The sequence below is a fragment of the Aplidium turbinatum genome, chromosome 6 (assembly GCF_918807975.1).
Source record: "Aplidium turbinatum chromosome 6, kaAplTurb1.1, whole genome shotgun sequence".
Lineage (NCBI taxonomy): Eukaryota > Metazoa > Chordata > Ascidiacea > Aplousobranchia > Polyclinidae > Aplidium > Aplidium turbinatum.
Genome location: NC_137477.1, coordinates 17,812,171 through 17,839,833, shown reverse-complemented (window position 1 = coordinate 17,839,833; position 27,663 = coordinate 17,812,171). Strand labels below are relative to the sequence as shown.

The 27,663-nt window shown below is 38.5% G+C and overlaps 1 protein-coding gene across 4 annotated transcripts; it reads right to left on the bottom strand.

Moving 5' to 3' along the window:
* Nucleotides 1-38: 38 nt before the first annotated feature.
* LOC145772847 (uncharacterized) lies at nucleotides 39-27,226 on the bottom strand. 4 transcript variants are annotated; one of them, XM_082584728.1, is made up of 8 exons: nucleotides 27,070-27,226; nucleotides 26,775-26,819; nucleotides 9,875-9,989; nucleotides 9,360-9,523; nucleotides 8,900-9,136; nucleotides 8,294-8,423; nucleotides 1,396-1,480; nucleotides 39-810 (listed from the first exon to the last, which is right to left on the bottom strand). In XM_082584728.1, exons 3-8 carry the CDS (start codon nucleotides 9,946-9,948, stop codon nucleotides 679-681), a joined length of 822 nt encoding a protein of 273 aa, XP_082440854.1. In that variant the 5' UTR covers nucleotides 9,949-9,989; nucleotides 26,775-26,819; nucleotides 27,070-27,226; the 3' UTR covers nucleotides 39-678. The 4 variants fall into 4 exon arrangements, with proteins under 4 accessions (XP_082440854.1, XP_082440855.1, XP_082440857.1 ...); XM_082584731.1 differs by having other exon boundaries at nucleotides 40-810; nucleotides 9,886-9,989; XM_082584730.1 differs by having other exon boundaries at nucleotides 41-810; nucleotides 9,360-9,507; nucleotides 9,886-9,989.
* Nucleotides 27,227-27,663: the final 437 nt, after the last annotated feature.

The following is a 27,663-nucleotide window of genomic DNA, read 5'->3' as shown; positions in this document are numbered from 1 at the left end:
AACGTACCAAAAAATCCCCTATGTTGAAACTTCGAAAGAACAAAGGAAAACACAAATCGTAGCTAAATTAAGTCATCGGTTTGCTATCGGTTGACTTGGCGCCGAGGGTTAGGGCGATGGCAGTCATTTCATTGATGTGGGTTTGATTCCCGCTATTGCTCTTTTTTCTTCTGTAATTACCAAACAATGTTGAAACTAATAAATGTTAAAGTGCCTACTCTACTGATCAGCGCCACTCTGATTTTTCAAATTTCAAAATAGGGAAATTTTTTATGGTACCTTTTGGAAGTTGCAACCGGTGATGAGAAAGCTATCAAAATCAACTTGCCAAATATGCAAAATGTTATTTTCAATAGCCTAATATTTTCTGTAAAAATATTGATGCCACATCATCATTTTCAGCCTGTGAAAGCCCACTGCAGAGCGTAAGCCTTCCCCTTTTCATGCCAATTTACTTGGGGAGTGATGCCACATAGATCACCCATATCGGTGCTTCTAGACAACTTTGCTTCCTACCAGTAGGCTAATTCTAAAATCGATGTCTAGCTAAGCACTAAGCTACTGAACTGATTCAAACGATTAGGGCCATGGGCCATAGTTTGTTTTCCAATGACCGATCCGGAATAAAAAAAATGAAATGTTTGTCGCATTGCAGCCATTGCATGTTCTAGTATGACGTCAATATCTCAAGTGGGATACGTCATGTTTGGTGATCTTTCGCTTCTTTAGTGTTTCTGAGATGAGACCAGGATGAATGACGAAGTGTGACTTGCAGGGTGGTCGAACCGCTTCAAAGAAACTAAACTTGTTCTGTAAATAACATAAACAAATCCCTAAATCGACACCATTGACTTAGAAACTGTTGCAAATGAGTTCATTCGAACAACCGACGCGCGTAAAATGTACGGTACTTCGGATTGGTTTAATATTTGTCTACCCAATATACAAATTATCCCGTGGACACATTTTATACTTTGCATCAAATTGTGACGCTATGAACGTGAAATTTATCTTTCGTTTCTTGTTCAAACGATTTTATTCATTTATCTTCATCTTTTTTATATTCGTCTCGCAATTCGATTTGTATGGCTAATAAGGGGAAAACGATTAACGAACTGCCTAGCATTATCTCTATATCTTATCTTAAAACTTAAAAAAAGCTGGCCTTTCAGTAACAAAAGTTCCCCTTTTTCATAATCCTGCCAGGCTGCCCCCCTCAGTCAAAAATCGTTTCGGCACCCCTGACTATTATAGCCTATTATTTTTAAGTTGTCTCATATTGGTACGGTACCTACAAAAAATATAATCTTTTTTATTGTAGACTGATACAATAATGAGCGAATATCTAACTTTTAAGTTTAGTACAATTTCACCAAATACAATATGTATTTTCACCTGATAAACGGTATTTTTGTAGTGTTTTCGAATTGTGGGGTCAGCTGTTTTGCGTTTTGAATCTTCATTTGGTTTTGATGGTGTTCTGAAAATGTTCAAGAAAAAATTGTGATGGTAGGCTACAAGTAAGCTGAAATGGTTTGCAATTGATCTATCTCAAAAGAATTTGATTTCTAATTATGAATGCAATGCCAAAGGTCTATCGAGATAATTTCCGCAGATAAAATGCTATTTTTACGATAAAACAGGGGCGTCCAACCGGTGGCCCGCGGGCCACATGTGGCCCGCGAGAAGGTTCTGAGTGGCCCGCGTAATATTTTTCGAAATGACATGTATTATATAATCAACTCAATCGCCAACGTAATTTATGGCGAACTTACATTCCGATAAATTGGCATTTATTGTTTGCTTTCTTTCTCTATTAGCCTACTCTATAATCCCTGGTGCATAGGGTGCGCAACTGTTCAAGCTAATTTTATTGTATCACAATGCACATTGTTACGCATCACATTTTCCACATTGTTACGTCCACCCTTTTCCACACAATAGTACTGGTGCTTCAAGACAAGAGTCAGTCAATCAGCAATATTTCATGCTTTTAGCGAGAGAAGTTCAAAACTTTCTATTGCTAGAATTTTACAAAAAAAATTGTTTCTTAAGAAAAAGATCAGAGGATTCATAGATTGGCAGTTTTCGTGACATCATTATTCGGCAGCACTTAGGGCCTACTTGTGCGAGCAAGTTTTTCATGGATGAACCTAGGGACAGCCGAACAATACATTACGGGACGCGCAACTCCGCTGTTCCGGCAACATCAGAAGTGTCAATTGCCAATTTGCCATTTTTTACGCTTTGCTGCTGGCTTGCTATCAACTAAACACCTTAAACCACTTAAAACCAACTTCACTCTTTTTATATAACCCATAAAATGTACAAACACATTTCTAAGATTAGAATTTGGGTGTGAGGGTTTTAATTAGAAATTATCAGACAGTCATTTTTAAGATTACAAATTAGCAGTAAATATTGAAGTGGCCCGCGCAGCCATTCGTAAACTACATGTGGCCCTTTGGCCAAAAAGGTTGGACACCCCTGCGATAAAACTTGGCTAGGCTACTCGAAATATCCCAACTCTAAAGGTGCGTCTACACGACGACTGTTTTCTTGCTTAAGCTAGCCAAACTTCTTGTTTCTTTAAGTTAATCGCAGTTTGTGCCGATTACTTTTAAGAAAATGGGAGAGTAAGCGAGCCGTCGAGAAAAAGAACGCTCCAGAGCGAAAAACTGGGCGCTTAAGTGAGTTCTCTTGCTTAGAAATGTTTTTTCCCGCCAAAATCTCAGGTCTCCTCTCAGCTCAGTATCCAGACAGGGCAGGGCGGTATCGTTAAAGGATTTCGTTAAGTTTTGATCCCAACCCGTTCTTATTAATGTTGCGGGCTGAACTGGCGGTGACCGTACTCGAAATAGCCCATAGAAAGCACAATATTTTCCAATTTCAAATCCAAAACAAGATCTCAGCAGAAAACCATTGCCATTGTACACTGGGTAATAAAAATAGCGGAAGAATGATTTTGCTGGTTGTTACCAGTCACCCACGCTGACACGAAATTCTATTTCCAACATTTCAACCTCACTGAGGTGTCTGAATGCTTCAATAAGCAGTAGGCTAAATTGCGGGTTTGCATCCTTCGCTTTTTGCAGCATTTTTTACACAACTTCTGGGAAGCCATGACTGAAAGACTGCAATAACTTCAAATGGTTAAAGAACAGTCAGTTGCTTGGTCTACTCTGCTGTACTTTAGCGCGAACTGCTATGCTTTGGCGCGAACTTTTTAAAACGTGACGTCATTGGGGATTAGATACCCACGTGACCGCGATTCAAGCGAGCAAAATCTTCGTCGAGGTTGCCAGTGTAGACGAAACGAGTTTAATCACTAGCTTAAGCAAGAATTCCTAAGCAAGAACACTTTCTCGTGTAGACGCACCTTAATACAACTTAAAAAGAGCTCACAAGAAGGATAGGGTTACAACTTACTAGTTGTCGGCAATAATAATGTTAGTTTTTATATAGCGCTGTATCCATCGCAGAATGCGTTGCTCCACAGCGCTTTACATAACAGACAGTGTCAATGCAGCCGTATAGAGGCGCAACTGAGTACATTAATACCCGAATCCACTCCATTGCTCAGTGCCAAGCAGAAATTAGATTCAGTACCATTTTTAAAAAGTCTTTGGTATGACCCGACAAGGTATCGAACCCATGCCTACCGCTTCAGAGGCGGGCGCACTAACCACTAAGCCAGCGGGCGCACTAACCACAATAACTGAATAACTGCCCCATCGATCTAGCCAAGTAGTTCTTAACCTTTTTCTTTTAAAGAGCCTCCCTTAATGATTCCATGTTCTGCGCCCCCTTCCCACCCCCGGTTGTGAACAACTGTAGGCTAACACCAAAAGTAACCTAATTTTTTGTTGTTGATCACGGTAGCTTAACCTACATAAGCCTACAAGTAAGGTACTTGAAATAGATTCTAAGAAATTAGATTTTTAATGCAAGGGATAACTCCAAAAATTGTGCAACGTAGCCTAACGTCTTCAACTCTCAGTTTGTTCTTGGTCTTGACAGCAATTGCAGTAGAAAAGCAGCAAAGACATGTGAGTCCGAGCTCTGTTGGTATTTGATTATCTTGAGTTCAGACAAGTGGGAAAATAGAAAAATAATTTCTAGTTGCAGTTTAGCTTGCTTGTGTTCAACTGTTGTAGCCTACGTCATATCTGTGAGACTGTGACTTACTAGAGGTTCAGAAGTTCTGCACGAGTTGACCAGAGCCCAGTGGCATACAAAGGAGGTGGGACAGTTAGCTTACCTTTCCTGTAAAACTTCTTACCTTCCCACTTAAAATGCACCTAATAAAACGTTGGGATGCAAGGAACGAAACAGAACGCAATTTAAGAACAGCTCAAGCAACAACAAGGCTTCGACAAATAAACCCCATTCTTTGCTATAAAAGTATCTCCTTTAAGACAAGGTTTAGAGCAGGGCTACTCAACTGGCGGACCGCGGTCCGAATCCGGACCTTCTGGGTGTTGAAGGTGGACCTCGGACTTCTGGAAGAATAACCTAATTGCCACATTTTAGGGCCTCTTTAAACAGATTTCCATTAGAGAAAAGCAATGTTTTGTGATTATCCAAGGAGCTGGGGGCTTCGCCCTCAGACCCCCCAAAGCTCTGCCGTCTTCTCTGATGTGCGATCCACACAGCTAGCCTACACTCCAAAGAAACACAATACATTTTTCCTTCTCTATTTCTTTGTTTGTGTCAGACAAAAATCCAAGTCGCGTTACATACTACCTGAAAAGTGTTTCGGTGCTCGTAGGCTACTGGTTGTTTAATTTTCGTGGTTGCATATGAAATATTCACCGGACAGCAAAAAGTATTCAACTTGTCAAAATGGACCTTTGCTAACATTAGTTGAGGAGCCCTGGTTCAGAGTTTTAAATGGCTATATTTATCCTGTCATCCAATACAACTCTGAAACTGGAATATCTCAACAAAAATGGCCGAAAAAATTAATGCTTTTGTAATGTGGTGCTTCCGTAGAATGCAACGTGTTTCATGGCTTACAAAGAAGACAAACAAAGAAAAGCGAAACTCAATCTATGGCACAACCAAAGAAGTTTTACAACAAGTGAACCAAATTAGATCTCCGTTTAAAACAAGACAATATAAATTTCTCGGCCATGCAGTAGCCTATAAGAAAGTAAAAACTAGAGCATCTCTCTATAACTGGCATTTTTTTTGGAAAGCGGGCACCTGGCAAACAAAGACAAACTCATCTGAAACAATTTAACAAGGCAGAAACAACCATTCATGCAGCATCTATCCAACATGTTAGTTCTTTAGAGGTTGTCACTTGTGTCCCTTTCCTTCAGGTATAACTAAATAAGAATCAGCAAGTGCAATCCGCATAATCAAGGGCGTAGCCTATAGTCCAGAGGTGGCCAACCAGTCAGAGACTAGGGGCCTCATTTCTCACTGTGTTAACCGCAAAGAGCCACATCATACACATTGGTATTAGCGTAGCCAGGAATTTAGAAAGAGAGGGTTTTGACGGCCGGCGGGCGAAGCCCGACGGCGTCTTTGCCAAAGGCGACACCCAGCGGCGGGGGGTCTGGGGGGCCTCTCCCAGAAATTTTTGAAAAATCACTTTAAATTTGGTGCATTCTGAGAGCATTTTCAACAAAAATGTGGGTATAAATATTCCTGTAATATGGTGCTGTCTGGTGGCATAGGAAAATGATAAGATCATGTTTTCTTGGGCATTTTTCGGTAATAAAGCTAAGTCTCTATGTTTTCTTGTTGCTAATTCCTAAAAAACACAAATACAATATGAACGAAAGAGCCGCATAATACCGGGCAAAGAGCCGCATGCGGCTCGCGAGCCGCGGGTTGGCCAGGCCTGCTATGGTCATGATGAACGTAATTGTTTCTTTTTCCGAAATATTTTTGTATATAAGCTAGGCTATGCAACCGACTAACAAACTGGTAAGCCATTGAAAACCTGTAGAAAAGTTTGTTAAAAAGATATAGCCTACAGTATATTGCAATTTATTTCGCCTTCGTTTTTGACGTCACTGAAAATGTTTACCCCCTGGAAAAAAATGCCCTGGCCTTTCTTTGCCCCCTGTAAAATTGACTTGGTTACGCCACTGCCTGAGCCTTGACCTAACTCTAACGTTCAGTAGATTCGCAAAAAAAACCCACATAAACCACCAACAACACCATGCTGAAGTAGACTACTAGGGCTAGGCGGCTAGGCCATGCCAGTTCTTGTAGTTTACGATTATGAAGATGCAGTTACAAGAAAATTACGGCTGCAGTGACCAACGTCACCAACTCATCATCCATTTTTGCTCTAAATTTTAGGCAATGGTTAAATCTTTTTGTTCCGGTTTTGACCATCAGAATTGTTTTGACCAGTGGCCTAATTTTGCAAACCAAACTACAAAAAGTAATAAAAATAAGCTTACATACATGAAAAATTGAAATTATTTACTGCAAAATAACATAAACATAACAGAAAAATGGCTAATCATGGCGCATAATAGGTTTTGGAAACAAACACAATTTTTATTGTCAAATTTGAAGCAGATGGAAAAGATTTTGAAAATAAAGAAATGGATAGTAGGTACTTAATACCTATGGTAATATTTTACCAGAGTTTACCTAATGACACTCTAAACCAGGGGCTTTCAACCTTTTTTCCACCGCGACCGTATTCAACAAAAGCATATTTAATGCAAAATTTAACCAAATTTGATTCATGCCAACATCCAGTTAGGCTATGTTTAGTTTTGCTGTTCTTACGTAAACTTCCGAAACAAAAAACGTTTTTTGCGATGTTAACACGGCTTTTAGTACATTTACTCCGATTGTTTCTTTAATTTTCTATCAAGCTCAGCTGGTAGGAGAAAAAATAATGAGAATAATCTACGCTTTCGCACTTTCAGCGGTTGAATTTATTGCAATCTTTTATGAATTTATTTAAATCAATTTCATTGAGATGGTTGGTGCTGCATATTTTTAACTATTAAGTTTGTCAATGCGTGCACCTGTTTTCGCACGCCAAAAGCACGTCACGGGCTATCTTAACCCCATGCTAATTAATCGCTAATAACGGGAGCTATGAAAATCACAGAGCCAAAATATTTTACAAGATAATAGCCATGTGTATTGTGCGTATAGAAATTAAATTTTTACCCAACAAATTGATTGAAATAAATTGTTTGAGATGAAAAAAACGTCAGAAAGTCGGTTTTTATTTTAACTTAATTTTCCAAAAATAGCTTCAAAATTGAAATTTTTGAATTATAACATAGAGCAATGCTAAACTAAACAAAAATTACTTTTCTCATAAATATAAGACATTTTTAGGCGTTTTTACATTTCAAAGTAATTGCGCTAAATGTATATTGCAATAACATTAACATATGTATAACTACCATTACACGGAAATCTCTAGCCACCTGAGACAAAATGCTTATTGTGAAGGGCAGGAAGGTAGAAAAATGACCAGTTTAGGTTTAGAAAAATTCGCAAAGAATAAAAACTAAATTCAAGAAATTTCACACTTCTAGCATATTTCCTTCTGTGAAATATTTCACTACTAGAGTGGGGCGTCCTCACCTCGTGTCGCTACAGATAGGGTTAAACCTTAAACGATATAATAACCTCAAGTAGAGGAATGGGCAATTGCGAAAAAACACAGTTTTTAGCCTAATGTTTTCTAAGTTAGCAAAAAAGAATTGAAAACAATACACTGGAATTTCAAGCGCCTCGCGAACCTCTGAAAAACGGCTCGCTACCCCCAGGTTGAAAAGCCCTGCTCTAAACTCAATTTCGGTAAACGTGGCGCCTACGTGGTTTTGGAAATGGGCTCTTCATATGTATTGACTCAACTCAGTCAATCGTTTTTAAGCAAAAACTGTACTGTACTGGATCTGTATCACTATCAGCCTTACAAAAATTGAGGGCCGAATTTTTCCAGGGCCTAAGGCTATAGCCTTATTAGCCTAATGGTTAATCCGGCCCTGGGCATGGCCCAATGCCCCCCCCTGCGTACGCTAGTGGTTCTGACCATCACAATTGAAACAAAACATGTCAGATAGAGGTTAAAACAAGTAGTGAAAGTAGACTACTAAAATCCAAACATTACCACCTGATTGTGAGCTGTTTCGTGTCACAACTGAAATACTGCAATGCATTAAATGTGAGCATGGATGAATTTAGTCTACTGTGAGGCTACTTGCAACCTATTAGGCCTATAATGAGGTTTATGTAGAGTTGTAGACTATGTGAGTATTTGGCGTTGAAACTAAAATACCGTTTGTCTACTTACACAAATTTGCATGTTAAGTCGTTGACATTTCCTGTTTGATCAATTGATGGTCGTAGTATGTTGCTTCTTTGTTCCAATAACTTTTTTTGCTTGGCAAACTCTGGCTCCTCAATCACTATGAAGATTGGATCTGAAACACAACCATCGTGCATGTGATGGCGCGGTTTTGCGTAGGCAAGTGTTTTCAGGAAGAGGAAACGAATTAATAGAGGCAAAGGAGCAGACCCAAGTGAACAAACTGTGTAGGCTATATCAATTGGTCACCCTTTTTAATGTATTGTAGGCCTACGACAGCAATGTGTGAGCGAAAGTTCTTTTTTGTTGCCTTTCCCCCTAAAGAACAAACGTTTAGTTTCTTCAATTGGTTAATCAACAATAACTCTTTACAAAACAAGCGGACTCGTTCCTCCAAATTAATGTATATGCTGCTTATTGTTGGCTTGTAACTGATCTGCTGGTGTAGCATATTGGCAGTTGCAATGAAAGTTTCCAACACATCGCTGGACGGAGACACAAACAAGCGGTTTGCACACGAGCTTTTGTAAGAATATGGTTTTATCTTTATAATGGTAGTCTACAATAAATCGTAGGCTACCGGTAGGCTACCTACTAATCCTCTAGTTTGTGGAGAGTGAATAAAACGCCTTTCAGGTTTCTTGCAAGTGCATTTCAGAATTGGTTGCATGTAACAACTGGTGGGTACTGGAGTCAACTGCGATAGGTAATACTTCGAGACTGGGTCAGCAGGACGCTTGCAACAGTTTCCAGCAGACATAGAGACGGCATCCTTGTTGTAGGAGCGAGAATTCGCTGCCTTAATTTTGTTGAATAAGAATTCTTTCTCTGTAAAAATATTCATCATCAGCGAAATGAAAATATTTTTTAACCGTTAAATACCGGTGCATAAAAAATATGTGTTTAAGGCAAGTTTAAACTAAAGTTTAAATTCCTTCTTTTTGATGTACAAAGTTCGTCACAAGCAGCTATAGGCTACAGCCTTTGCCACATGCAGGCTATATATAGGCTACAGTGGAGCCTATCCTAGTCAGTAGCCTACAGCAATCACCATAATTGTAATGGCTTATCTTCTCCATTTTCATCTTTGATGCCAAGTCATGGTGAGATTTTATTTCAAGGATCTGCTTTCCTTGTGGGTAAAACGTGTAACCTTCGAACCCAGCAAGTGTGGATTGGATTCTTTTCAACTTGGTATTCTGATCATGCGAAATTCTATCAAAACGATTCATTGTGAAAGTAGCCTATTCGTAAATTTATCCCTCAAAACTTCGAAAACTTGGTAAATTTATCGTTAAATAGAAAACGGTGTGTGTTTAATGTTTTTTCTGAACGATATTCGAAATTTTGCAATACAATATTGTAATGGAAACGATGCATCCTCCAATCTTAATTACTTTTTGCATTTTGCAATCTTAATGATAACACAGTATAATGAACATAGCCTAACAGGCTAGGGCTAGTAGGACGTAGGCTAGTAAGCGAAATAACCTATTGCTGATTAGTAGGATAAATAAACAGTAGGCTAGCCGCTAGTCTATAAGCCTGAAGCTACAACTAGCCTACATCATTCTCACTGCTCGGTTAGTTGACCCAGTTGCAAAGTGTGTATTCATAGGATGTGTTGTTCTTTGGAACATTTAAACTTTGATGCTGTGCGGACGTTAGTTTTATCTGAGTTCTGCACAAAACAAACATTGTATTAATATAAAAATTGAACGAGGCTGTAGGCTATATCAGGTATTTAGTTGAATAACAAGATACGATCTTCTGGTGCAAACTAAGCGAACCTATAAAAGAAGATTGTCTCCGTAGCCTACACATCTTGGGATAGTTTAGCTCAGTTTGCACCAAAAGAACGAATGTTGTTATTTAATATTGTTTTCGTTGATTGAGCACTTTACTGGAGGCATCTTACTGTTGCAGTGAGCAAAGCTACTGCTTGAAGACTGCAGTTTGAGCACTTTGGCAAGGTTGGCGAGAGCCTACCATTTTTTAGCTCTTTGCATATGACGAATGGAAAATCGCCACACGGAGATATATATCTTTGTGGCCATTCTCAGATACGTATAGCCTACTGCACTGACGATATCAGAAGGCAGAACGGTGTGCCACTGTCTGCAATTATTATGTGGTCCTTTTTCAAATATAGCCTGCAGTGAAAGAGTAGCATAGCCTACAAAGGAAGTCTACAGCTTTATCGACTGAACTGTAGCGCACCCAGCATGGGGCTAAGGGGGGGCTCAAGCCCACCCCCCAAACTCGCCACTAAAGTGAAGTTTTTGTATGCTCCTCATTTATACATTTTGCTTACTAGTGCAGTCGTGGGAGCTTTTTTGTGGGAAAATTTTTTTATCAAGCTGATACTTTGCTCAGACCTTCCCCATATTATGCAAATGGCTCAGAAAAAAATCCTCATCAATCGGATGATGGGAAACCACTTTTTGGGCCCTTTTTCCAAATGACGTCACAATCCCTTTTGGGTCCAACATATGAAATTTTCAAGTTTTTCAAAATAGGACATATTATACATCATTTTTTAGCTTTTTTCAAGGGGAACAACTTTTTCTATTAACTAGAACCCTGAAAATGTATAGAAAAAAAGTTATTACCGATTAAGCAACAGGATAAATCTATGAAGTTCAGGCAAATTTGAAATTATTCGTCACTGTTGGACTTATTCTTCTATATTGTTGAATGAGTTTCGCTTTTAGCAGCATGATCGTTGCTTACTTCACAATGTAGATTCAAACGATCTGTTATAGCCTGATGCTGCGGGTTCTTTTTGGCAATATCAAATTACACTAGCTTTCGGAACACAGTTCCCTAGTCATGTGCTTCTATATTCTTTGACAAGAATTGAACAAAGTAAGCGAAACATAAATTGAAGCTATCATCATCATCAAAAACGTCAAAGATGTTGCTTTCCTCCTCGTCTTGTCCCGTTTCATCTTCATTGTACGAGTATTCCTCTTCTTCGGTACCAACATCGACGTTTTGCAGAAGTGAAAAAAAGTCTTCATTTTTAAGTTTTTCGTCTAGTCTCTGGAGTATGTCGTTCATACTAATTATATGAGCCTACTTAGATACGAAAAAGATGTAAAACTATCTTTGTATTTCAAGCATACTTACTAAAGTATTACATTCAACACCATGACTCCAGATATTGCTAATAACTGCAGAAATCTCTTTTCATCTATGGTTGTACGATCAATTACAAACCGAGCAGCACACAGTAAAGAGGACAGTAAAAGCTTCACTGGAATTTGGACAGATTTTACGATCGAACAAACTCTTATGCGCTCAAATAAGTTGCGTGGAGGATTGACGGAAGGAAAAAATATGACAGAAAAGTGTTCGACATCTTTGGGTTTTGAGTGTGAGTCACTCGGCAAGTATTCATGAAGCAATGACGCAACTAAGCAAGGCTCAGTTTCTATGAAGCAACCAGCATGAAGAGTTGGGTGCTTCAAGAAAAAAGAGGGATTACAAAGATTTCTGGCCTGGTTAACAACGAAACACCCATTCTTGGTACCAGATGTAAACCTATCTTCTCTTTCAAATGGTCTAGTGTCCATCGCTGGAAAAGATGACGTCAATTGTGAACAAGCGGAGCAAATTGGTCAAAATATCCAAAAAGGTTTAGATGGGGTAGCAATTACTAACGCATCATTCAAACGCAAAGATTGATCAAGCCATTGATTGATTGATTGATTGATTTTATTTCGTTGTAGGTAAATATAATACAATAAATACAGCAATAAAAAAGGAATTTCCAGCAACGGGAATCTGCGAAGAGACCATGGGTCTTCGAGTCAAGCAGATACCCCAGATTTTAATAGAAGTTCTAAAATTGCGATAAGAATAATTCAATAACGAAAATTGAGACAAGGTGTTAGAAGATGGTCACAGAGAAATATATTTAGTACGGTAGTCTATCGGTAGCATAAAGGTAATACAAAATTAATCGTGCTAATATTTGGCGATGAGTGAATATTTGTGTTGTTTTTTAAAAGAATAAAATGACAATTTACGCAAGCTCGTTGGTAAGGAGTTCCAGACTTTCACTCCGGCATATTTAATGCTGCGCTGGAGTCGGGATGAGGCGTAACGTGGGACAAAATAACAATCATTGGAAGAGTGTCTAGTAAGACGTGCATTATACATGAGTTTGGTTTTTTCAAAGTAGTTTTTTCATTAGAATCCTTAATGGAAGTAAACAAAACAAAAAGTGGTGCAAGTGGTATTGGTCCGAAAGTCATGTTCAATAGGATGATTGCTGCTGCTGAAAGAGAGGAAAGCCTTGAGCAATTTTTCGAATTCGAGTTGACTTCAGAGCCAATGTCGATGTTCAAGGAAGGCATGATGAGAAAGCCTGACAAACCTTCCCTTCGAAAAGTTCTGCCTGGTTCTTCGTCGCATGCCTTGGAGGAAATCAACAAGCAAGTGACTTCTATTATCGACGGTAGTGCATTACTACATAAAGTTCGCTGGAAAAAAGGAATGAAGTTTTCGGAAGTTTGAAATTCGTATGTGAAATATATCCAAAACCATTATACCCATGCTGTTGTTGTGTTTGATGGCTATGATGACGAAAGTACTAAAAGTTACGAACACTTGCGCCGAAATTCCGTTCCACAGAGCACGTTTGTGAAAATAGATCCGAGCAATTCACTTCCTTTTGCTCAAGATAGCTACCTCATCTGCATCGAAAACAAGGCTGAATTCATCAAGTTTGTTTCTACCCTGCTGAGACAATCCGAAGTTGAAGTTCACAACTGCTCTGATGATGCTGACAGTTCCATTGTAGCGAAGCCGAAATCCCTTGATTATGCTTCTCTTCGAAAAGGTCCAGTAAATGTCATTGCTGATGATACTGATGTAGTTATTATGTTACTGCATCATTGGAAGACTGGCACTAATGATGTTATCCCTTTGCATGCCATATGCATGTATTTGCCATGTCTAAAAGTAAACAAAGATAAATATTACATACAGGGTATCTAGAATTGGACAATATCTTAAAAGTGTAAACATTATTATATAATCCTTATGTAAAAATACATACCTGAGTTTAGTAAGCGTTGCATCTTCATTGCCACAATACCAGATCTTGAATGCAGTTATAGAGGCTTCTCCGACCTCGTTTTGGGAACTCCAGACATTGCTGATAATTGCAGAATTCTCTTTCAGCGTTTCTGATTTTCGCAAACTTCTTTTCCCTTTTCCAAATATCGATGACGTTGTGTCGCATCCTGACCATGCATGGAGGGAAAGAAGATCTTTGATATTTTTAATACTTGGGTTGGATTCTTTGATGCTCCAGGCTTTGTTGAAGCGCTCCTGGACAAAGTAAATAATTGCACCGGAAAAGCTAACACCAAGCCAAAGAGCAGCCTACTTCCATGGGCTACGTCTTTACTTGGTGAAGAATTTAAATTCAATGTTTGTGAATGGGGATAGAGAAACAATAGCAACAACGAACTTGTCCCAACAATGACGGATATATGCATATAGCACCAGAAGCATTGACCAAAGTAGTTAGATGCAGAAGTAAGAAATCAAGGAAAAATCCATGTGGAACGAAAACTTGCACCTGTCGTAACTATGGAATGGCATGTGTTTCTTCGTGTGGTGAATGTCATGGTGTTGAATGTGATACTTTAGTAAGTATGCTTGAAATACAAAGATAGTTTCACATCTTTTTCGTATCAAAGTAATAATTAGTATGAACGACATACTCCAGAGTAGGGTGGCTCATTTTCCTTGATGTTCTTTAAAATTTTTGTCAGTATGGAATAATGTTCCATTTTGCTCACTGATATTTGTAAACCAAAAATTTTTGTTGGGTTTTGACCTTTGACCCTGGTTCACCCAAGGAGAAATTCTAAATTTTTCTGAAAAATTAGTAAATTTCGAAGTAGTTTAGCAGTATCTGAAGAGAGGATTTCTCAAAATTTGACCACATGACTTTGACGTCACTTCTCCTGTTAACTTCCACGTGGAACATCTTCACCCTACTCCAAGTCTGAGAGTCACTAATAGTGCATGCTTTTAGTGTCATTTTAGTTGATTTTACAGCCTTTTCGCGGTCAGTGAATCTATAACATAGACCAACAAAAAAATTTTGGCACAAAAGATGAGAGTCATTTTAGAGTATTTCAGGGCCCCTGATTCCGAAACTGCACTTAGTTTTTTCAAATTGGCTCTAGTTTTCGAGATATTCGACAATGAAAATATTTTTGAAATCGTTTCTCAAAAGCTTTCAATTAGCAAATTACTTATTTTCAGCCCTGTTTACCATTATGATGTCATAATTGCACTTGTCTAGTTCAATTGGTTCATATTGCACGAAAGTTCAAAACGCAAGCAAAGGTTGAAATGAACTGTGTTTAACGCAAGGAAGACATAAATACTCAATGAAAACAGTTGTGAATCAGTAGGCCTACATCACAAGAAAAATATCCCGAAAGTCATGTGTTTATGAATGCAGCTTTATATTGAAAAGGTAGGCCTACTGAAATGGATACTTGTACAAACGAAGTTTTATTCCAAGCCTTTGCTAAGGCCAAGTCTTTGCTGCAAGAATTTTTTTCTGGTCTATAGGCTAAATAAATGGCATATAGGCTAATAAAATATGCCTTTGACAAGTAGGATGCTGTACAAACAACCCAGATATATTTTGCTGCATGAGGCAACGCAGATGACCAACACATTCTGCGATAGATACAGCGCTATATGAAAACAAGCATTATTATTATTACTTTGACATGAAGCTGGGTGATCAAGATAAGTCCTGGGTTCCTCCTAAAGTATGCAAACATTGTACTCAAACCCGTTTCTGATGGGCTCAAGGCTAAGAAGTTCAGAGTGCCATGGCATAAAGAGAGCCGTGGAATCACCATGAAAATTGATACTTCTGCACGGTGAGGATGTTCGAAGGAAGTCGGAACATCATGTTTACATGGAGTGTGCAAGGCAGTCATTGCATGGATGTTGCTATTTCTGTTTGCCCTCTCTAGTTTCAAGTGGTGATTTGCTTGAAACAATAGGAAAACGGGCATGACTGAGAGTAACCTCAATACCTTCAGTAATGTTTTGGAGCAAGGTCAAGTTTTTTTCTCAAAACCATTTCTACCACCTACTGTAGTAGTTAAAGATTTAGTTATCAAAAGTGGTAGCTGCAATCTTGGCTCCTCATCTCCATAAACATGACATTCTTGACTCCAAGGCCAAGATTACGTTCTTCCGCAGCAAGGATAAAATTCTAAGCAGCTACTTTACTGAAGAACATAACTTTGTATTCTGTAATTATATAAATGGCCTTCAAACCTTGATGGGTGTTGCTCATTAGGCCAATCATAATAAAGAGTTGCGTTTGTTCATCGATAGCTTTGTTTTGTTTATTTGTCTAGTTTGTTAAGCAAAACAATGTATGCATTTTGTTTGTACTTAGTAGCTTACTTAGTAAGTCTGAGACTGTTGAAATCAACAAATATATTAATGCAAAACGCAAGTTATATATTCTACATCTTGTATCTTCAGGCTTGCTTCACATCATATTTTGATTGTTACTAGGCCAGTAAACGTTAAATAGCTGTTTGTTTGGGTTGTAATCAGCGTGATTGGTTCCAAATAGCGTTTACACAACTCAGAAATGTGCCTGGGATTACTTCCAGTTTTGTCTATGTAGTAAACGACACGACGTTAAATCTATAGGGGCTCAAAATTGCAAAAAAAATATTTTTGCTGTAACTCAAAATCTAAAGCCAATTCGAGAAAACTTAGTGCATTTTTAGAATCAGGGGCCTCGAAATACCTTAAAATGACTCTCACATGTCTTTATATAAAAAAGTTTTGTTGGCCTGTGAAAATCGATAAACATCGTCAAATGATTCAAGAAACTGAAAGCAGTAGATATTTATTACGTGAAGAGTGCACAAAGAAAATCATGTCTGAAGTGTGGTAGAATTCGACATTTTGAGAGTAATACATGTGTCAGTGTTCATGGAGTTGCTAATTAAACCATTTTGCTTGCTACAAGTTTGTGTTACTGCCTCTTATTGTGTCCATTAAGATGCTAGAGTGCATTAGAAGATAGCGGGTGAGCAGTTTCAGGGATAAGCAAAAATTCGATATTTTGAAAAAATTCAAACCAAGTGAACCAGGGTCAAACGTTAATATTTTTTTGTGAAATTTGGTGTAGGAGATACATTTACCAAAAGGAACAATATTCCAAACTGACGAAAGATTTAAAAGAAAAAAATTTTTTTTTCGAGATTTTGCGCCAGCCTACTCCAGAGACTAGACGAAAAACTTAAAAATGAAGACTTTTTTTCACTTCTGCAAAACGTCGATGTTGGTACCGTACTGAAGAAGAGGAATGCTCGTACAATGAAGATGAAACGGGACAAGACGAGGAGGAAAGCAACATTTTTGACGTTTTTGATGATGATGATAGCTTCAATTTATGTTTCGCTTACTTTGTTTAATTCTTGTTAAAGAATATAGAAGAATAAGTCCAACAGTGACGAATAATTTCAAATTTGCCTGAAATTCATGGATTTATCCTGTTGCTTAATCGGTAATAACTCTTTTTCTTAATCGGTAAATTGGGATTTGTCTTTGCGTAAAATTTTAAATGAGTCAGCAGAGAATTTTCAAACAGAGCAAAAATAACACTCCATGATATGGTCTTTAACGGCACTTTTCTTTAGCTCCTTAAAGTTCAGATGCTCCTGTACTCTCGTGGTCAAATGTCTGGTGGACATACGTAGGCTACCGATGTACCGTACGTCAATGCCGAATCATACGGACATGTAAAACTGTATACGACGTTTGAGCAGACAGACGAAGGCGTCTGGGACTTTAGTTGAAAATGCAAACTAAATAACTAAATTTGAATGTTTTGTAAGTAGAAAAAACGTCCACATCAAATTTATTGTTTACAAAATTAGTGTTTTGTTTCAAACTGTTTTCGTGCTAGTTGTTGTTTTGCACTTATTTGTGTTGGCAAACGGAAAGCTAATTCTATTTTTTATCATACACGAGGAAAAAGTCGAGATCCATAAAAGATTGCGAGAATAGACGTAGGAATGAGGATGCTGATGGTGCTAGTAGCATGGAGTTCACTAGGCCAACTTCTAATCCGATTGAGAGAACGAATCCTGATGTATCGGCAACCGGTGGGTTGTGGGCTGTGAGCAGTGTCGTAGCCAAGGGGGGTGGGGGTTTCAACACCCCCCTTGGCACGCGTGTTACGTCACGATGTTGAGAATGATGCTTTCAATTTCTTTGTCTTTAAAACAAAGTTTGCTTAATTTTAAGCAAAACTGCATTAAAAGAGCGAGTTTTGCCAATACCAAACATTCAAATATCTCAATCAGGAATTAGCAACAAGAAAACATAGAAAATCAGCTTTATTTCGGAAAAATGCCGAAAAAATCATGATCTTATCCTTTTGCTATGCTACCAGACAGCACCATTTTACTGGAATATTGATACCCACATTTTTGTTGAAAATGCTTTCAGAATGCACCAAATTCAAAGTAATTTTTCAAAAATTTCTGGGGTAGGCCCCCCAGACACCCCGCCGCTGGGTGTCGTTTTAGGCGAACACGCCGTTAAAACTGTCCTCTTTCAAAATTCCTGGCTACGCCACTGGTTGTGAGTGCTTTTAAATATTAATCAAAGAGATGGGCATTGGCCTATTGTCACTGTCACTATTGTTGCAAATCACTCGGCTGACATTTCTGAATTAGCCCCCCTAACTTTTTTTCTGGGTGCGCTGCTGCGACTGAACATGAGCAATTGAGCATTTACCAAATTTTAAGTTATGTTAGATTATTCGTTGATACAAATTCGACAGTCTTTGGCAATGATAGCTAGTTGATGGTTAATTGCTGAGCATCAACAAAAAGCTCTGGTGAAGTTGTTTTCAGAAAAATGGAAAAAAAATGTTGTAAGGTGCCAAGCTATTCAAAATTTGTCGTCGCTTTAGCCTACGTTGAATTAAGGAACTGTAAGTTCTCTCTTTTTTTGGTTAGTCTACTATCTATAGCTACTCTATATTGGTAGGCCACAGCCAGGGTGTGAGATGGAATGGAAAGCAGATTTTGGAATGGAAGATAGACAATGTCAAAGATGGAAGAATTGGTTGATGGGATGGAAGTTTAAAAATTTCCGTTGAATTAAGTTAATGATTAACAGTTCGATTTTCGGTTCGTATTGAACCAATGTGACTGTTTTCACAAACGGTTGTTCGAAAACTAAAAGTCAACAACATTCACACCCAGGGGCGGATCTACCGGGTGGGTCTGATTGGTACAGGCCCACCCAGATTGACAGTGGGCCCACCCAAAATCAGATTTATAAAAAGAAAACATATTAGGCTAATGTTTAACACTAGAACCAGAGCTAGAACAACCAAGAGACACTGAATTGTCTGTGGCATTACTGTTAGGGGGGTATGTTAAAATTAAAAAAATCTCAGTACCCCCCAAAAATGTGCCACTGGGTGTAAAAAAATATATTATGAAAAAATTTTTGGGTTGCCCCTCCGGGAACTCCCTGCTACCGGGGGGTCTAACAAGCGATTTCCAAAATGCATGGGATTTGACACCTAACTTTTGAACCGGTGGTCATAGAAAGCTCGGACTAGTCTCAAAAGTTTCGTCTTGAAAGGTTAAGATAGGAATGTAACAGTTTCAGAAATGTCAGTTGTATAGTTTGGCCCGTACAAGCCCATTTTGGCCCAAAATGACCCATTTAGTCTACCGCGATGGTACAAAATCGAAAATTTGGCCATAATTGGCCTTAATGAGTTGGAAATGGACCTAAAATTTTTGATTAATAGGTTATGATACTGATAGGGTTGCAATATTGTTGCATGAGTCATATATGCCCGACTTGACTATGCTTCAGGCACATCATTTCCTGCAAGCATCAGAGTGTGTTACTTCTTTTTCCTCAATTGATATGTTCAAATCGACATTACCTAAACCAACAATTCTCAGCTCGATCGATGTTTGCTTGCGAGAACACAGTAACAAAGTTAAGAGCTTGCTTGCTCTATTCCTTCAATCTTATTGCAAAAGGCTTGGAAACTCAAAAAGGGTCTCTGTTTGGTTTTGGTCCTGCTGCAAATGAGGACACAGGATCGCTATTGAAAATTGAATCGGCAAGTGATGATGTCCTACAGAAACTGGATAATCTGCCAGTTTACAACCTGGGTGAAGAACGTAGTGTCGGATTAGTGAACTACAAGATAAATATTTATGGTAAAAGAAATCTTGATACAGTCTCCAGAAGTGTAGTTCTCAATAAAAGCATGGATTTACTTGAAAATATTCAGAAGATTGACAAAAAGAAATGGGAAAAACCAGTACAAGACAGCAAGGAAAGACTGCAATGGAATGAAAAATGAAAGCTTATGAAGAAAAAGGATACTCTGAAAAAGAAGCTCTTGATATCAGAGCAAAGTAAACTTGCTGATTTAAATTTCCTGAAAGCGCCAAATCCACCAGGGCCTTTTACCACTTCTGAGGAAGTGACTGCTTACCTTCAAAGTGATGCTGTAACAGATCACATAAAAAACGAAAGACTTTGCACTGAAGTTCGCTATGCAAAGAAGACATGCCTCTTTCTAAAATCAAGTGCTTCAATATTCTGACTGAAACGACACTGTAAAAATTCCAGATTTGAAGACTATGCTAACAACCTTATCAGCTAGTTAGATAATTCACGTTCATGTGCAACTATAACGATGTCAGACCTCCAAAGTGTGCTTTCTGCTATTCATTTGCTTACAGAGGCAAATTCAAGCTCCACATCAAATGACCAGGAATCTGATTCTGCAGCACCAGCCTATCAAGTTGGTAAGTTCGCAGCTGCCGTCTGGATTGAAGGAAGCGAATAACACTGGTACCTTGCTAACATTCTTGAAGTTGTGAATGATGATGCCTTATACTACTTACATACTTCAAGAAGGTTGGCAACAGTAGAGATGGAGAAATATGGATTCCCCTGAAGATCCTGAACTTCTTGTTACTGATACTTGTCAGATCATTCATAATAGCTTGGATGTGTCGACTTGTGTCGTATGTCAGATCTGCCCGAATCAAATGCTGTGTTTCAAATGAAACAGTTCAACTATTGAATGAAGCTCTTAATGAAAAGATAAAAAACACTAACTAATTTGATATCTGGAACTACACAATACTTCCATAACATTGGACCTTTGAAACATAACTATTATTATTATTTATTTGCGTCAGACAAAGCTGTCCATATGCAAAACAAAACAACGAAATAATACACAAGCTGCAAATGCACAAACAAACAAACTATCATTTAATATTACATAGCTTCCTATTCTTATTATTTTATCAGTATACAGTATATAGACCGAGAGCCTACGACAGAAGATTTCACCCCATAAGGTACAAAAGGTTTGAGCCCTTGAAGTTACTGGGGTCAACCATGTCACTCACAAAAAGTATGGAAGATTGACCGCACCGGGTGGATCTGGACCCTAGAGCCCCCTAAAAAGCCCAAAAAGGGGGTTAATTTCACCCCATAAGGTACATGGACCAAACTTGGTGAAAACGAAGTTCTATGTCAGGACATCACAAAAATATCAAATCTAACAATATTTTCGAGTGGAAAGGTGATGTAAGACTCCCCCCAAAGTGACCCCCCAGGGGGTTAATTTCACCCCATAAGGTACATGGACCAAAGTTGGTCAAAACGAAGTCTTATGTCAGGACATCACAAAAATATCAAATCTAACAATATTTTCGGGTGGAAAGGTGATGTAAGATGCCTTCAAAGTGACTTCCCTTAATGTGACCCCCTCGGAAGGCTTATTCTACCCCATAAGGTACATGGACCAAACTTGGTCAAAATGAAGTCTTATGTCAGGACATCACAAAAATATCAAATCTAACAATATTTTCGGGTGGAAAGGTGATGTAAGATGCCTTCAAAGTGACTTCCCTTAATGTGACCCCCTCGGAAGGTTTATTCCACCCCATAAGGTACATGGACCAAACTTGGTCAAAATGAAGTCTTATGTCAGGACATCACAAAAATATCAAATCTAACAATATTTTCGGGTGGAAAGGTGGTGTAAGATGACTTCAAAGTGACTTTCCTTAATGTGACCCCCTCGGAAGGTGTATTTCACCCCGTAAAGTACATGGACCAAACTTGGTCAAAACGAAGTCTTATGTCAGGACATCACAAAAATATCAAATCTAACAATATTTTCGGGTGGAAAGGTGATGTAAGATGTCATCAAAGTGACCCCCAGAGGGTTTATTTCACCATAGAGTACATGGACCAAACGTGGTCAAAACGAAGTCTTCTAGGGCACCACAAAATATCAAATCTAACAATACTCTCAGTTGGAAAGGTGATAAAAGACCTACCCAAAAGTGAATCTCCTCCTATAGTTTAATTTACTTCATCCCTTTCTCGAACCAACCTTGGTGTAACGAAAGTGCTATGCCAGGACAGTACGAATGGATTAAATTTAAAAATATTTTTATATAGGTTTTGATGAAATACATTCACAAGCTGTCCCATGATGCATGAAATGGAACTATAGCCTACTTTACAAAAAGTTTTTGTATAAATCATATTAAGTCAATCGAAAAAAGGCAACAGGACATGACAATACATGGCTTTGTAACACCAAAAACAGAAAGTACGTAAGAAGCATATAGGCTACAGTAGCCAGAAAATTGATCCAAGATCTTGATACCACCACTAAATGTGGACTTAATCGAACAACTGACTATCCAAATCAAAACGTTTCGAAATGAATCATTTGGAACGTTAATTTAGGCAGTAATGAACATTTTCCAGCTGCTACAATAAATAACCCAATAAACCCAATGTAGTAAATTTTTGTTTAATGCCATTTGCTTCATGTCTCCAATCAGTTATTGTAACTGTTCATTCATAAACAGAGATTGTTTGTGTAAATGTAAACGGTAACTCAATTGGTTAGCGCGTCACTTCTGGAACGAAGAAGCTTCAAGATCAATAGCGGCGCTGGTTCGACTCTCGGGGTGTGCGCTTGAGCAACGCACGTTAAGGGCTGCTCTCCATTCAGCGGCATCTAATGGATGGAATAATTCCCCGACAACAAGCCTTCAACAATCGGAAACTTCACTCTGTCAATCTCGGTGACCGGGCCTGCGCCAGTGATTCAAAGCCTCTACAAGTATGCGAAACTGCCAGGATTAAGCTCTGCAAGAAGCTTTCCCAGTCCGAGGATAAAGATTCAATCAATCAATCAATCACTGGTGTCGCTTTTACTTTCTTCGTCTTATTCTTCAGATTCATACAATTCTCCTGTTATATACAGAGAAATAAAGACTGTACGAAACAATTGCTATTATGCACTACAGATATGCATAACATACAATAGTAATTTTATTATCTTTTACAGACGTCTATTTTTCTTCGAATAATGCAACATTGCAACTTACTATTAACTGGAAAAAGTTCAACATTTATTTGTTATTTAGTGCACCCAGGCATTTTTCTCAAGATTGCAGAAACTATTGGTTATAGGTTCCTAAAACGAAACTTTACAGCCAGTTATTGGCTAATGTTTACAGTAAGAAAGTAAACGACTGATAGACCAGGAGAAAGTTTTATATTTATAAAGGGTAACCCAAGCGACATCCAATGCTGTTTACCTTCTTCTTGACTTTCCTGGATGAGATCAGATTCCACGCAGAGACATCTAAAGATGCTTTATACCTTTACCTTCAAACCACACCACTTTATAAGAACCTCCTTCTTCTTTCCAGCCATACTCTAGCAGCAACGTTGCTGCTTGTTCACTTCTAGTTGAAGATAACCACCATCTTGTGATGAGATGTGTGCGCCTTGTCTTCTGGAGAAGTACTCGTAAACAAAGTGGTAGAGTACTACTATCTACAGTAGCTTCTGGTATGCATGATATCCTTTCATTTTCTTTTTTGGGTTTGTAGCCGTCTAAAAACATTTGTAAACGGACTTCGTTGACATAATTAATTTTCTTGTTTTTGTACATGTTACACACAAAGTTCTCTATGGCGATGATAGTGTCTTCACTAATTTCTTTGTCGTGTCCGAGTTGGCTAAAAGCTGCCTGCGCTTCGTGGTTTCCTTGGAGTAATTTCAGCGGCCGCACTTTCCCTTTCCTGCTAAATGACGAGGTGTAATCAGAATCTGTAAAGGCATGATATGCAGGTAAACACTTGCAAATCGTCACTCCAAGTGCGGTAGGCCTATGCAGCTGGTTGATGTTGATGTACCGCTGCGTGTTATTGCTTTGCAAGCCAGCTTCTATCCATATCTTTAATGAAGGATCAAAAGTTCCATAGCAACCTAAGCCAATTACAAGACAGTCAGTGTCAGACGTGCGGATAACCACATTGCTTGGGGCTGGTACATCGCAGACAGCTTGCTTTATCTCTGTATATAACAGGAGAATTGTATGAATCTGAAGAATAAGATGAAGAAAGTGAAAGCGACAGCAGTGACAATGAAGAATAAAGAAACGACCGTTTACATTTACACGAACAATCTCTGTTTATGAATGAACAGTTACGATAACTGATTGGAGACATGAAGCAAATGGCATTAAATAAAAATTTACTGCATTGGGTTTATTAGGTTATTTATTGTAGCAGCTGGAAAATGTTCATTACTGCCTAAATTAACGTTCCAAATGATTCATTTCGAAACGTTTTGATTTGGATAGTCAGTTGTTCGATTAAGTCCACATTTAGTGGTGGTATCAAGATCTTGGATCAATTTTCTGGCTACTGTAGCCTATATGCTTCTTGTGTACTTTCTGTTTTTGGTGTTACAAAGCCATGTATTGTCATGTCCTGTTGCCTTTTTTCGATTGACTTAATATGATTTATACAAAAACTTTTTGTAAAGTAGGCTATAGTTCCATTTCATGCATCATGGGACAGCTTGTGAATGTATTTCATCAAAACCTATATAAAAATATTTTTAAATTTAATCCATTCGTACTGTCCTGGCATAGCACTTTCGTTACACCAAGGTTGGTTCGAGAAAGGGATGAAGTAAATTAAACTATAGGAGGAGATTCACTTTTGGGTAGGTCTTTATCACCTTTCCAACTGAGAGTATTGTTAGATTTGATATTTTGTGGTGCCCTAGAAGACTTCGTTTTGACCACGTTTGGTCCATGTACTCTATGGTGAAATAAACCCTCTGGGGGTCACTTTGATGACATCTTACATCACCTTTCCACCCGAAAATATTGTTAGATTTGATATTTTTGTGATGTCCTGACATAAGACTTCGTTTTGACCAAGTTTGGTCCATGTACTTTACGGGGTGAAATACACCTTCCGAGGGGGTCACATTAAGGAAAGTCACTTTGAAGTCATCTTACACCACCTTTCCACCCGAAAATATTGTTAGATTTGATATTTTTGTGATGTCCTGACATAAGACTTCATTTTGACCAAGTTTGGTCCATGTACCTTATGGGGTGGAATAAACCTTCCGAGGGGGTCACATTAAGGGAAGTCACTTTGAAGGCATCTTACATCACCTTTCCACCCGAAAATATTGTTAGATTTGATATTTTTGTGATGTCCTGACATAAGACTTCGTTTTGACCAACTTTGGTCCATGTACCTTATGGGGTGAAATTAACCCCCTGGGGGGTCACTTTGGGGGGAGTCTTACATCACCTTTCCACTCGAAAATATTGTTAGATTTGATATTTTTGTGATGTCCTGACATAGAACTTCGTTTTCACCAAGTTTGGTCCATGTACCTTATGGGGTGAAATTAACCCCCTTTTTGGGCTTTTTAGGGGGCTCTAGGGTCCAGATCCACCCGGTGCGGTCAATCTTCCATACTTTTTGTGAGTGACATGGTTGACCCCAGTAACTTCAAGGGGTCAAACCTTTTGTACCTTATGGGGTGAAATCTTCTGTCGTAGGCTCCCAGACTAATACCGTACTGAATATATATAATACGTCGCATTGGTAACTGACACGTACATATATTTATATTTCAAAAGAGCAAACATGGGCAAGAAAATTGAAAATGCTTTATAATGACTATCTGTATGCCTATATTTCAATTTTTACGACATTAGGCTACCGAAAACGTCTCTTTTATACGTAATGACGTCATATAATCAATCAATTTTCTACAACTAGACATGCATATGATTCATTTGAAAGTACTAACTCGAATCATAACGCTTTAAACAAAAAATTATCCCGGTTTCAAACTAACTAAGGTAAAATTTTGAATTTCATACAATCACGATAGGCCAAATAGGCCATTTTGGGCCAAAATAGACCTATCCATACACCTGACACGTCTGAAACTGTTACATTCCTATCTTAACTGTTCAAAACGAAACTTTTGAGACTGGTCCCAGCCTTCTATTATAACCGGTTCAAATTTTAGGTATCAAATCCCATGTATTTTGACAATCGCTCATAAAACCCCCCGGTAGCGGGGAGTTTCCGGAGGGGCAATCCAAAATTTTTTTGATAATATGTTTTTTTACTCCCAGTGGCATAATTTTGGGGGGTACTCAGAGTTTGTACTCAAAATTCGTATTTTAACATATACCCCCGTCCCCCCTATTACTATTTCACAGCATGATACCACTTTAACAGCCCATAAAGAATTTACACAAAGCGATGTTTCCCTGGAAAAAGGTTAGCCTTTCGGTACTGTCGTCTTTGATGGTTCACACTTCACAGACGCTCTTGTCGCGCTGTTTTCTCCCGTTCTAAACCGCTGGAATTAAATTATCTTTCGCACCTGGATCGGCTACTTTTGGCAAAAAAAACAAACATTCTAAATGGTCCGTGTGCACTGTATGGCATTGAGATCGCAGATGCTGAACATGCTGTATTCATTCAACACATCAGACGTAAAATGGATCAGGAAAACTTTCCTACATTAATGGAAGTAGCCTACTGGACAGCTGCCCTTCTGACATTTTTCCGAACATGAACATTGTTTTAAGGACCATCATAACACTGCCTTCCACGTCTTGCAGCGTTGAGAGACTTTTCTCCACAACAAACAGGATCCAAACGCGCTTGAGATCATGCATGCTGACTGGACGTCTTAACAACTTGACACTTTTGTCTTTTGAAAGTCAAGTCATTGACAGTTCGGATTATGATGACATAATCCACTTTTTTAACTCGAACCCTAGAAGACTCCGCCTTGTGTAGAAGCTCCGGTAACACTAAGTTTTTGTATGCTGGCCCGCCGTAGCATTATTAGTGAAGGCCCACCAAGATATTTCCTAGGCCCACCTACAAATTATGTTCTGAATCCGCCACTGTTCACACCTCGTAAGTAATTTCACTTCAGTCAAGTTATTTAAATATACATGTTGCCTACTCCAATTTTTTTAGACAAGTAAATATTGTAGGTTAATTACCTTAATTTTTAGTAATCTTGCACAAACAGCAGTTAAAAGTTGTTTCTGAAAACAAAAAAAATAAATTTTTAATCCAATCGTGTTAGATACAACGAGTTTTGTGGAGAGACCGGTAGTGTGTTCCATGTAGCTATACACTGCTACAGTCCACAGACTAACCGGGTCACTAAACTTAAAAGAGTGACTACGTTGCGTAGATATAATATTGCTAATTCAATCTTTTTAAGATACAAGCTGCGCTACTGCAGCCTATTTTCACTGTGGAAGTAGCCTATGTCACTTGTGAAAGACTTACAAGTTGTCCGTAAACAGTATGTTGGTTATTGCTTATTGGGAAGGTAAAGTATGGTTCTTGATATGGCAAAGCGTTTGAGATTGTGCAGAATATTTCAACTTAAACAACTTTTTGTAAAAATGCACACAAATTTCTCAATGCACTTATTCATCCAATAGAATTCTGTTTTTTTATTATCCAAAATTTTTTAGTTAATTTGTATTCACTAGCATGATTATTTCGTCACAATTGTGAGCCCTGGTTAGAGATTTACAAAACCAGGATGGTTATGATCAAAAATTGTCAAATGATTGCAGGCTACATTGTTGGGACGTAGCTTTGGAAACTCTTGAAAAATTGTGCTCCAAAACTGTACTTATCCTCTCAAATTAGCTATTGCATGTAACACCAATTTATTCTACCTTGATATTTTTCATCAAAATCCTTGCCTTGGCTGCATATGACGGAGCTGGGTTTAAGACAGAGGTGTAGCCTACTGGAGCCGGAGTTTTAAAGTAGTTCGGAGCCGGATTGGAGCCAGTGGCGTAGCAGCCGCTTGGCGGTTCTGACTCTGCGCCAGGGACGGCGGGCTGCAAGGGGGCGGAAAAATGAGGC

Coding starts and splice junctions, on each gene's coding strand:
- LOC145772847 (XM_082584728.1), bottom strand. CDS start 9,948: ATGTTCCAAAGAACAACACATCCTATGAATACACACTTTGCAACTGGG. Junction 8,424..8,899: donor ACAAACTAGAGGATTAGTAG/GTAGCCTACCGG, acceptor GTTGTGTTTCAG/ATCCAATCTTCATAGTGATT. Junction 1,481..8,293: donor GACTTAACATGCAAATTTGT/GTAAGTAGACAA, acceptor GAACATTTTCAG/AACACCATCAAAACCAAATG.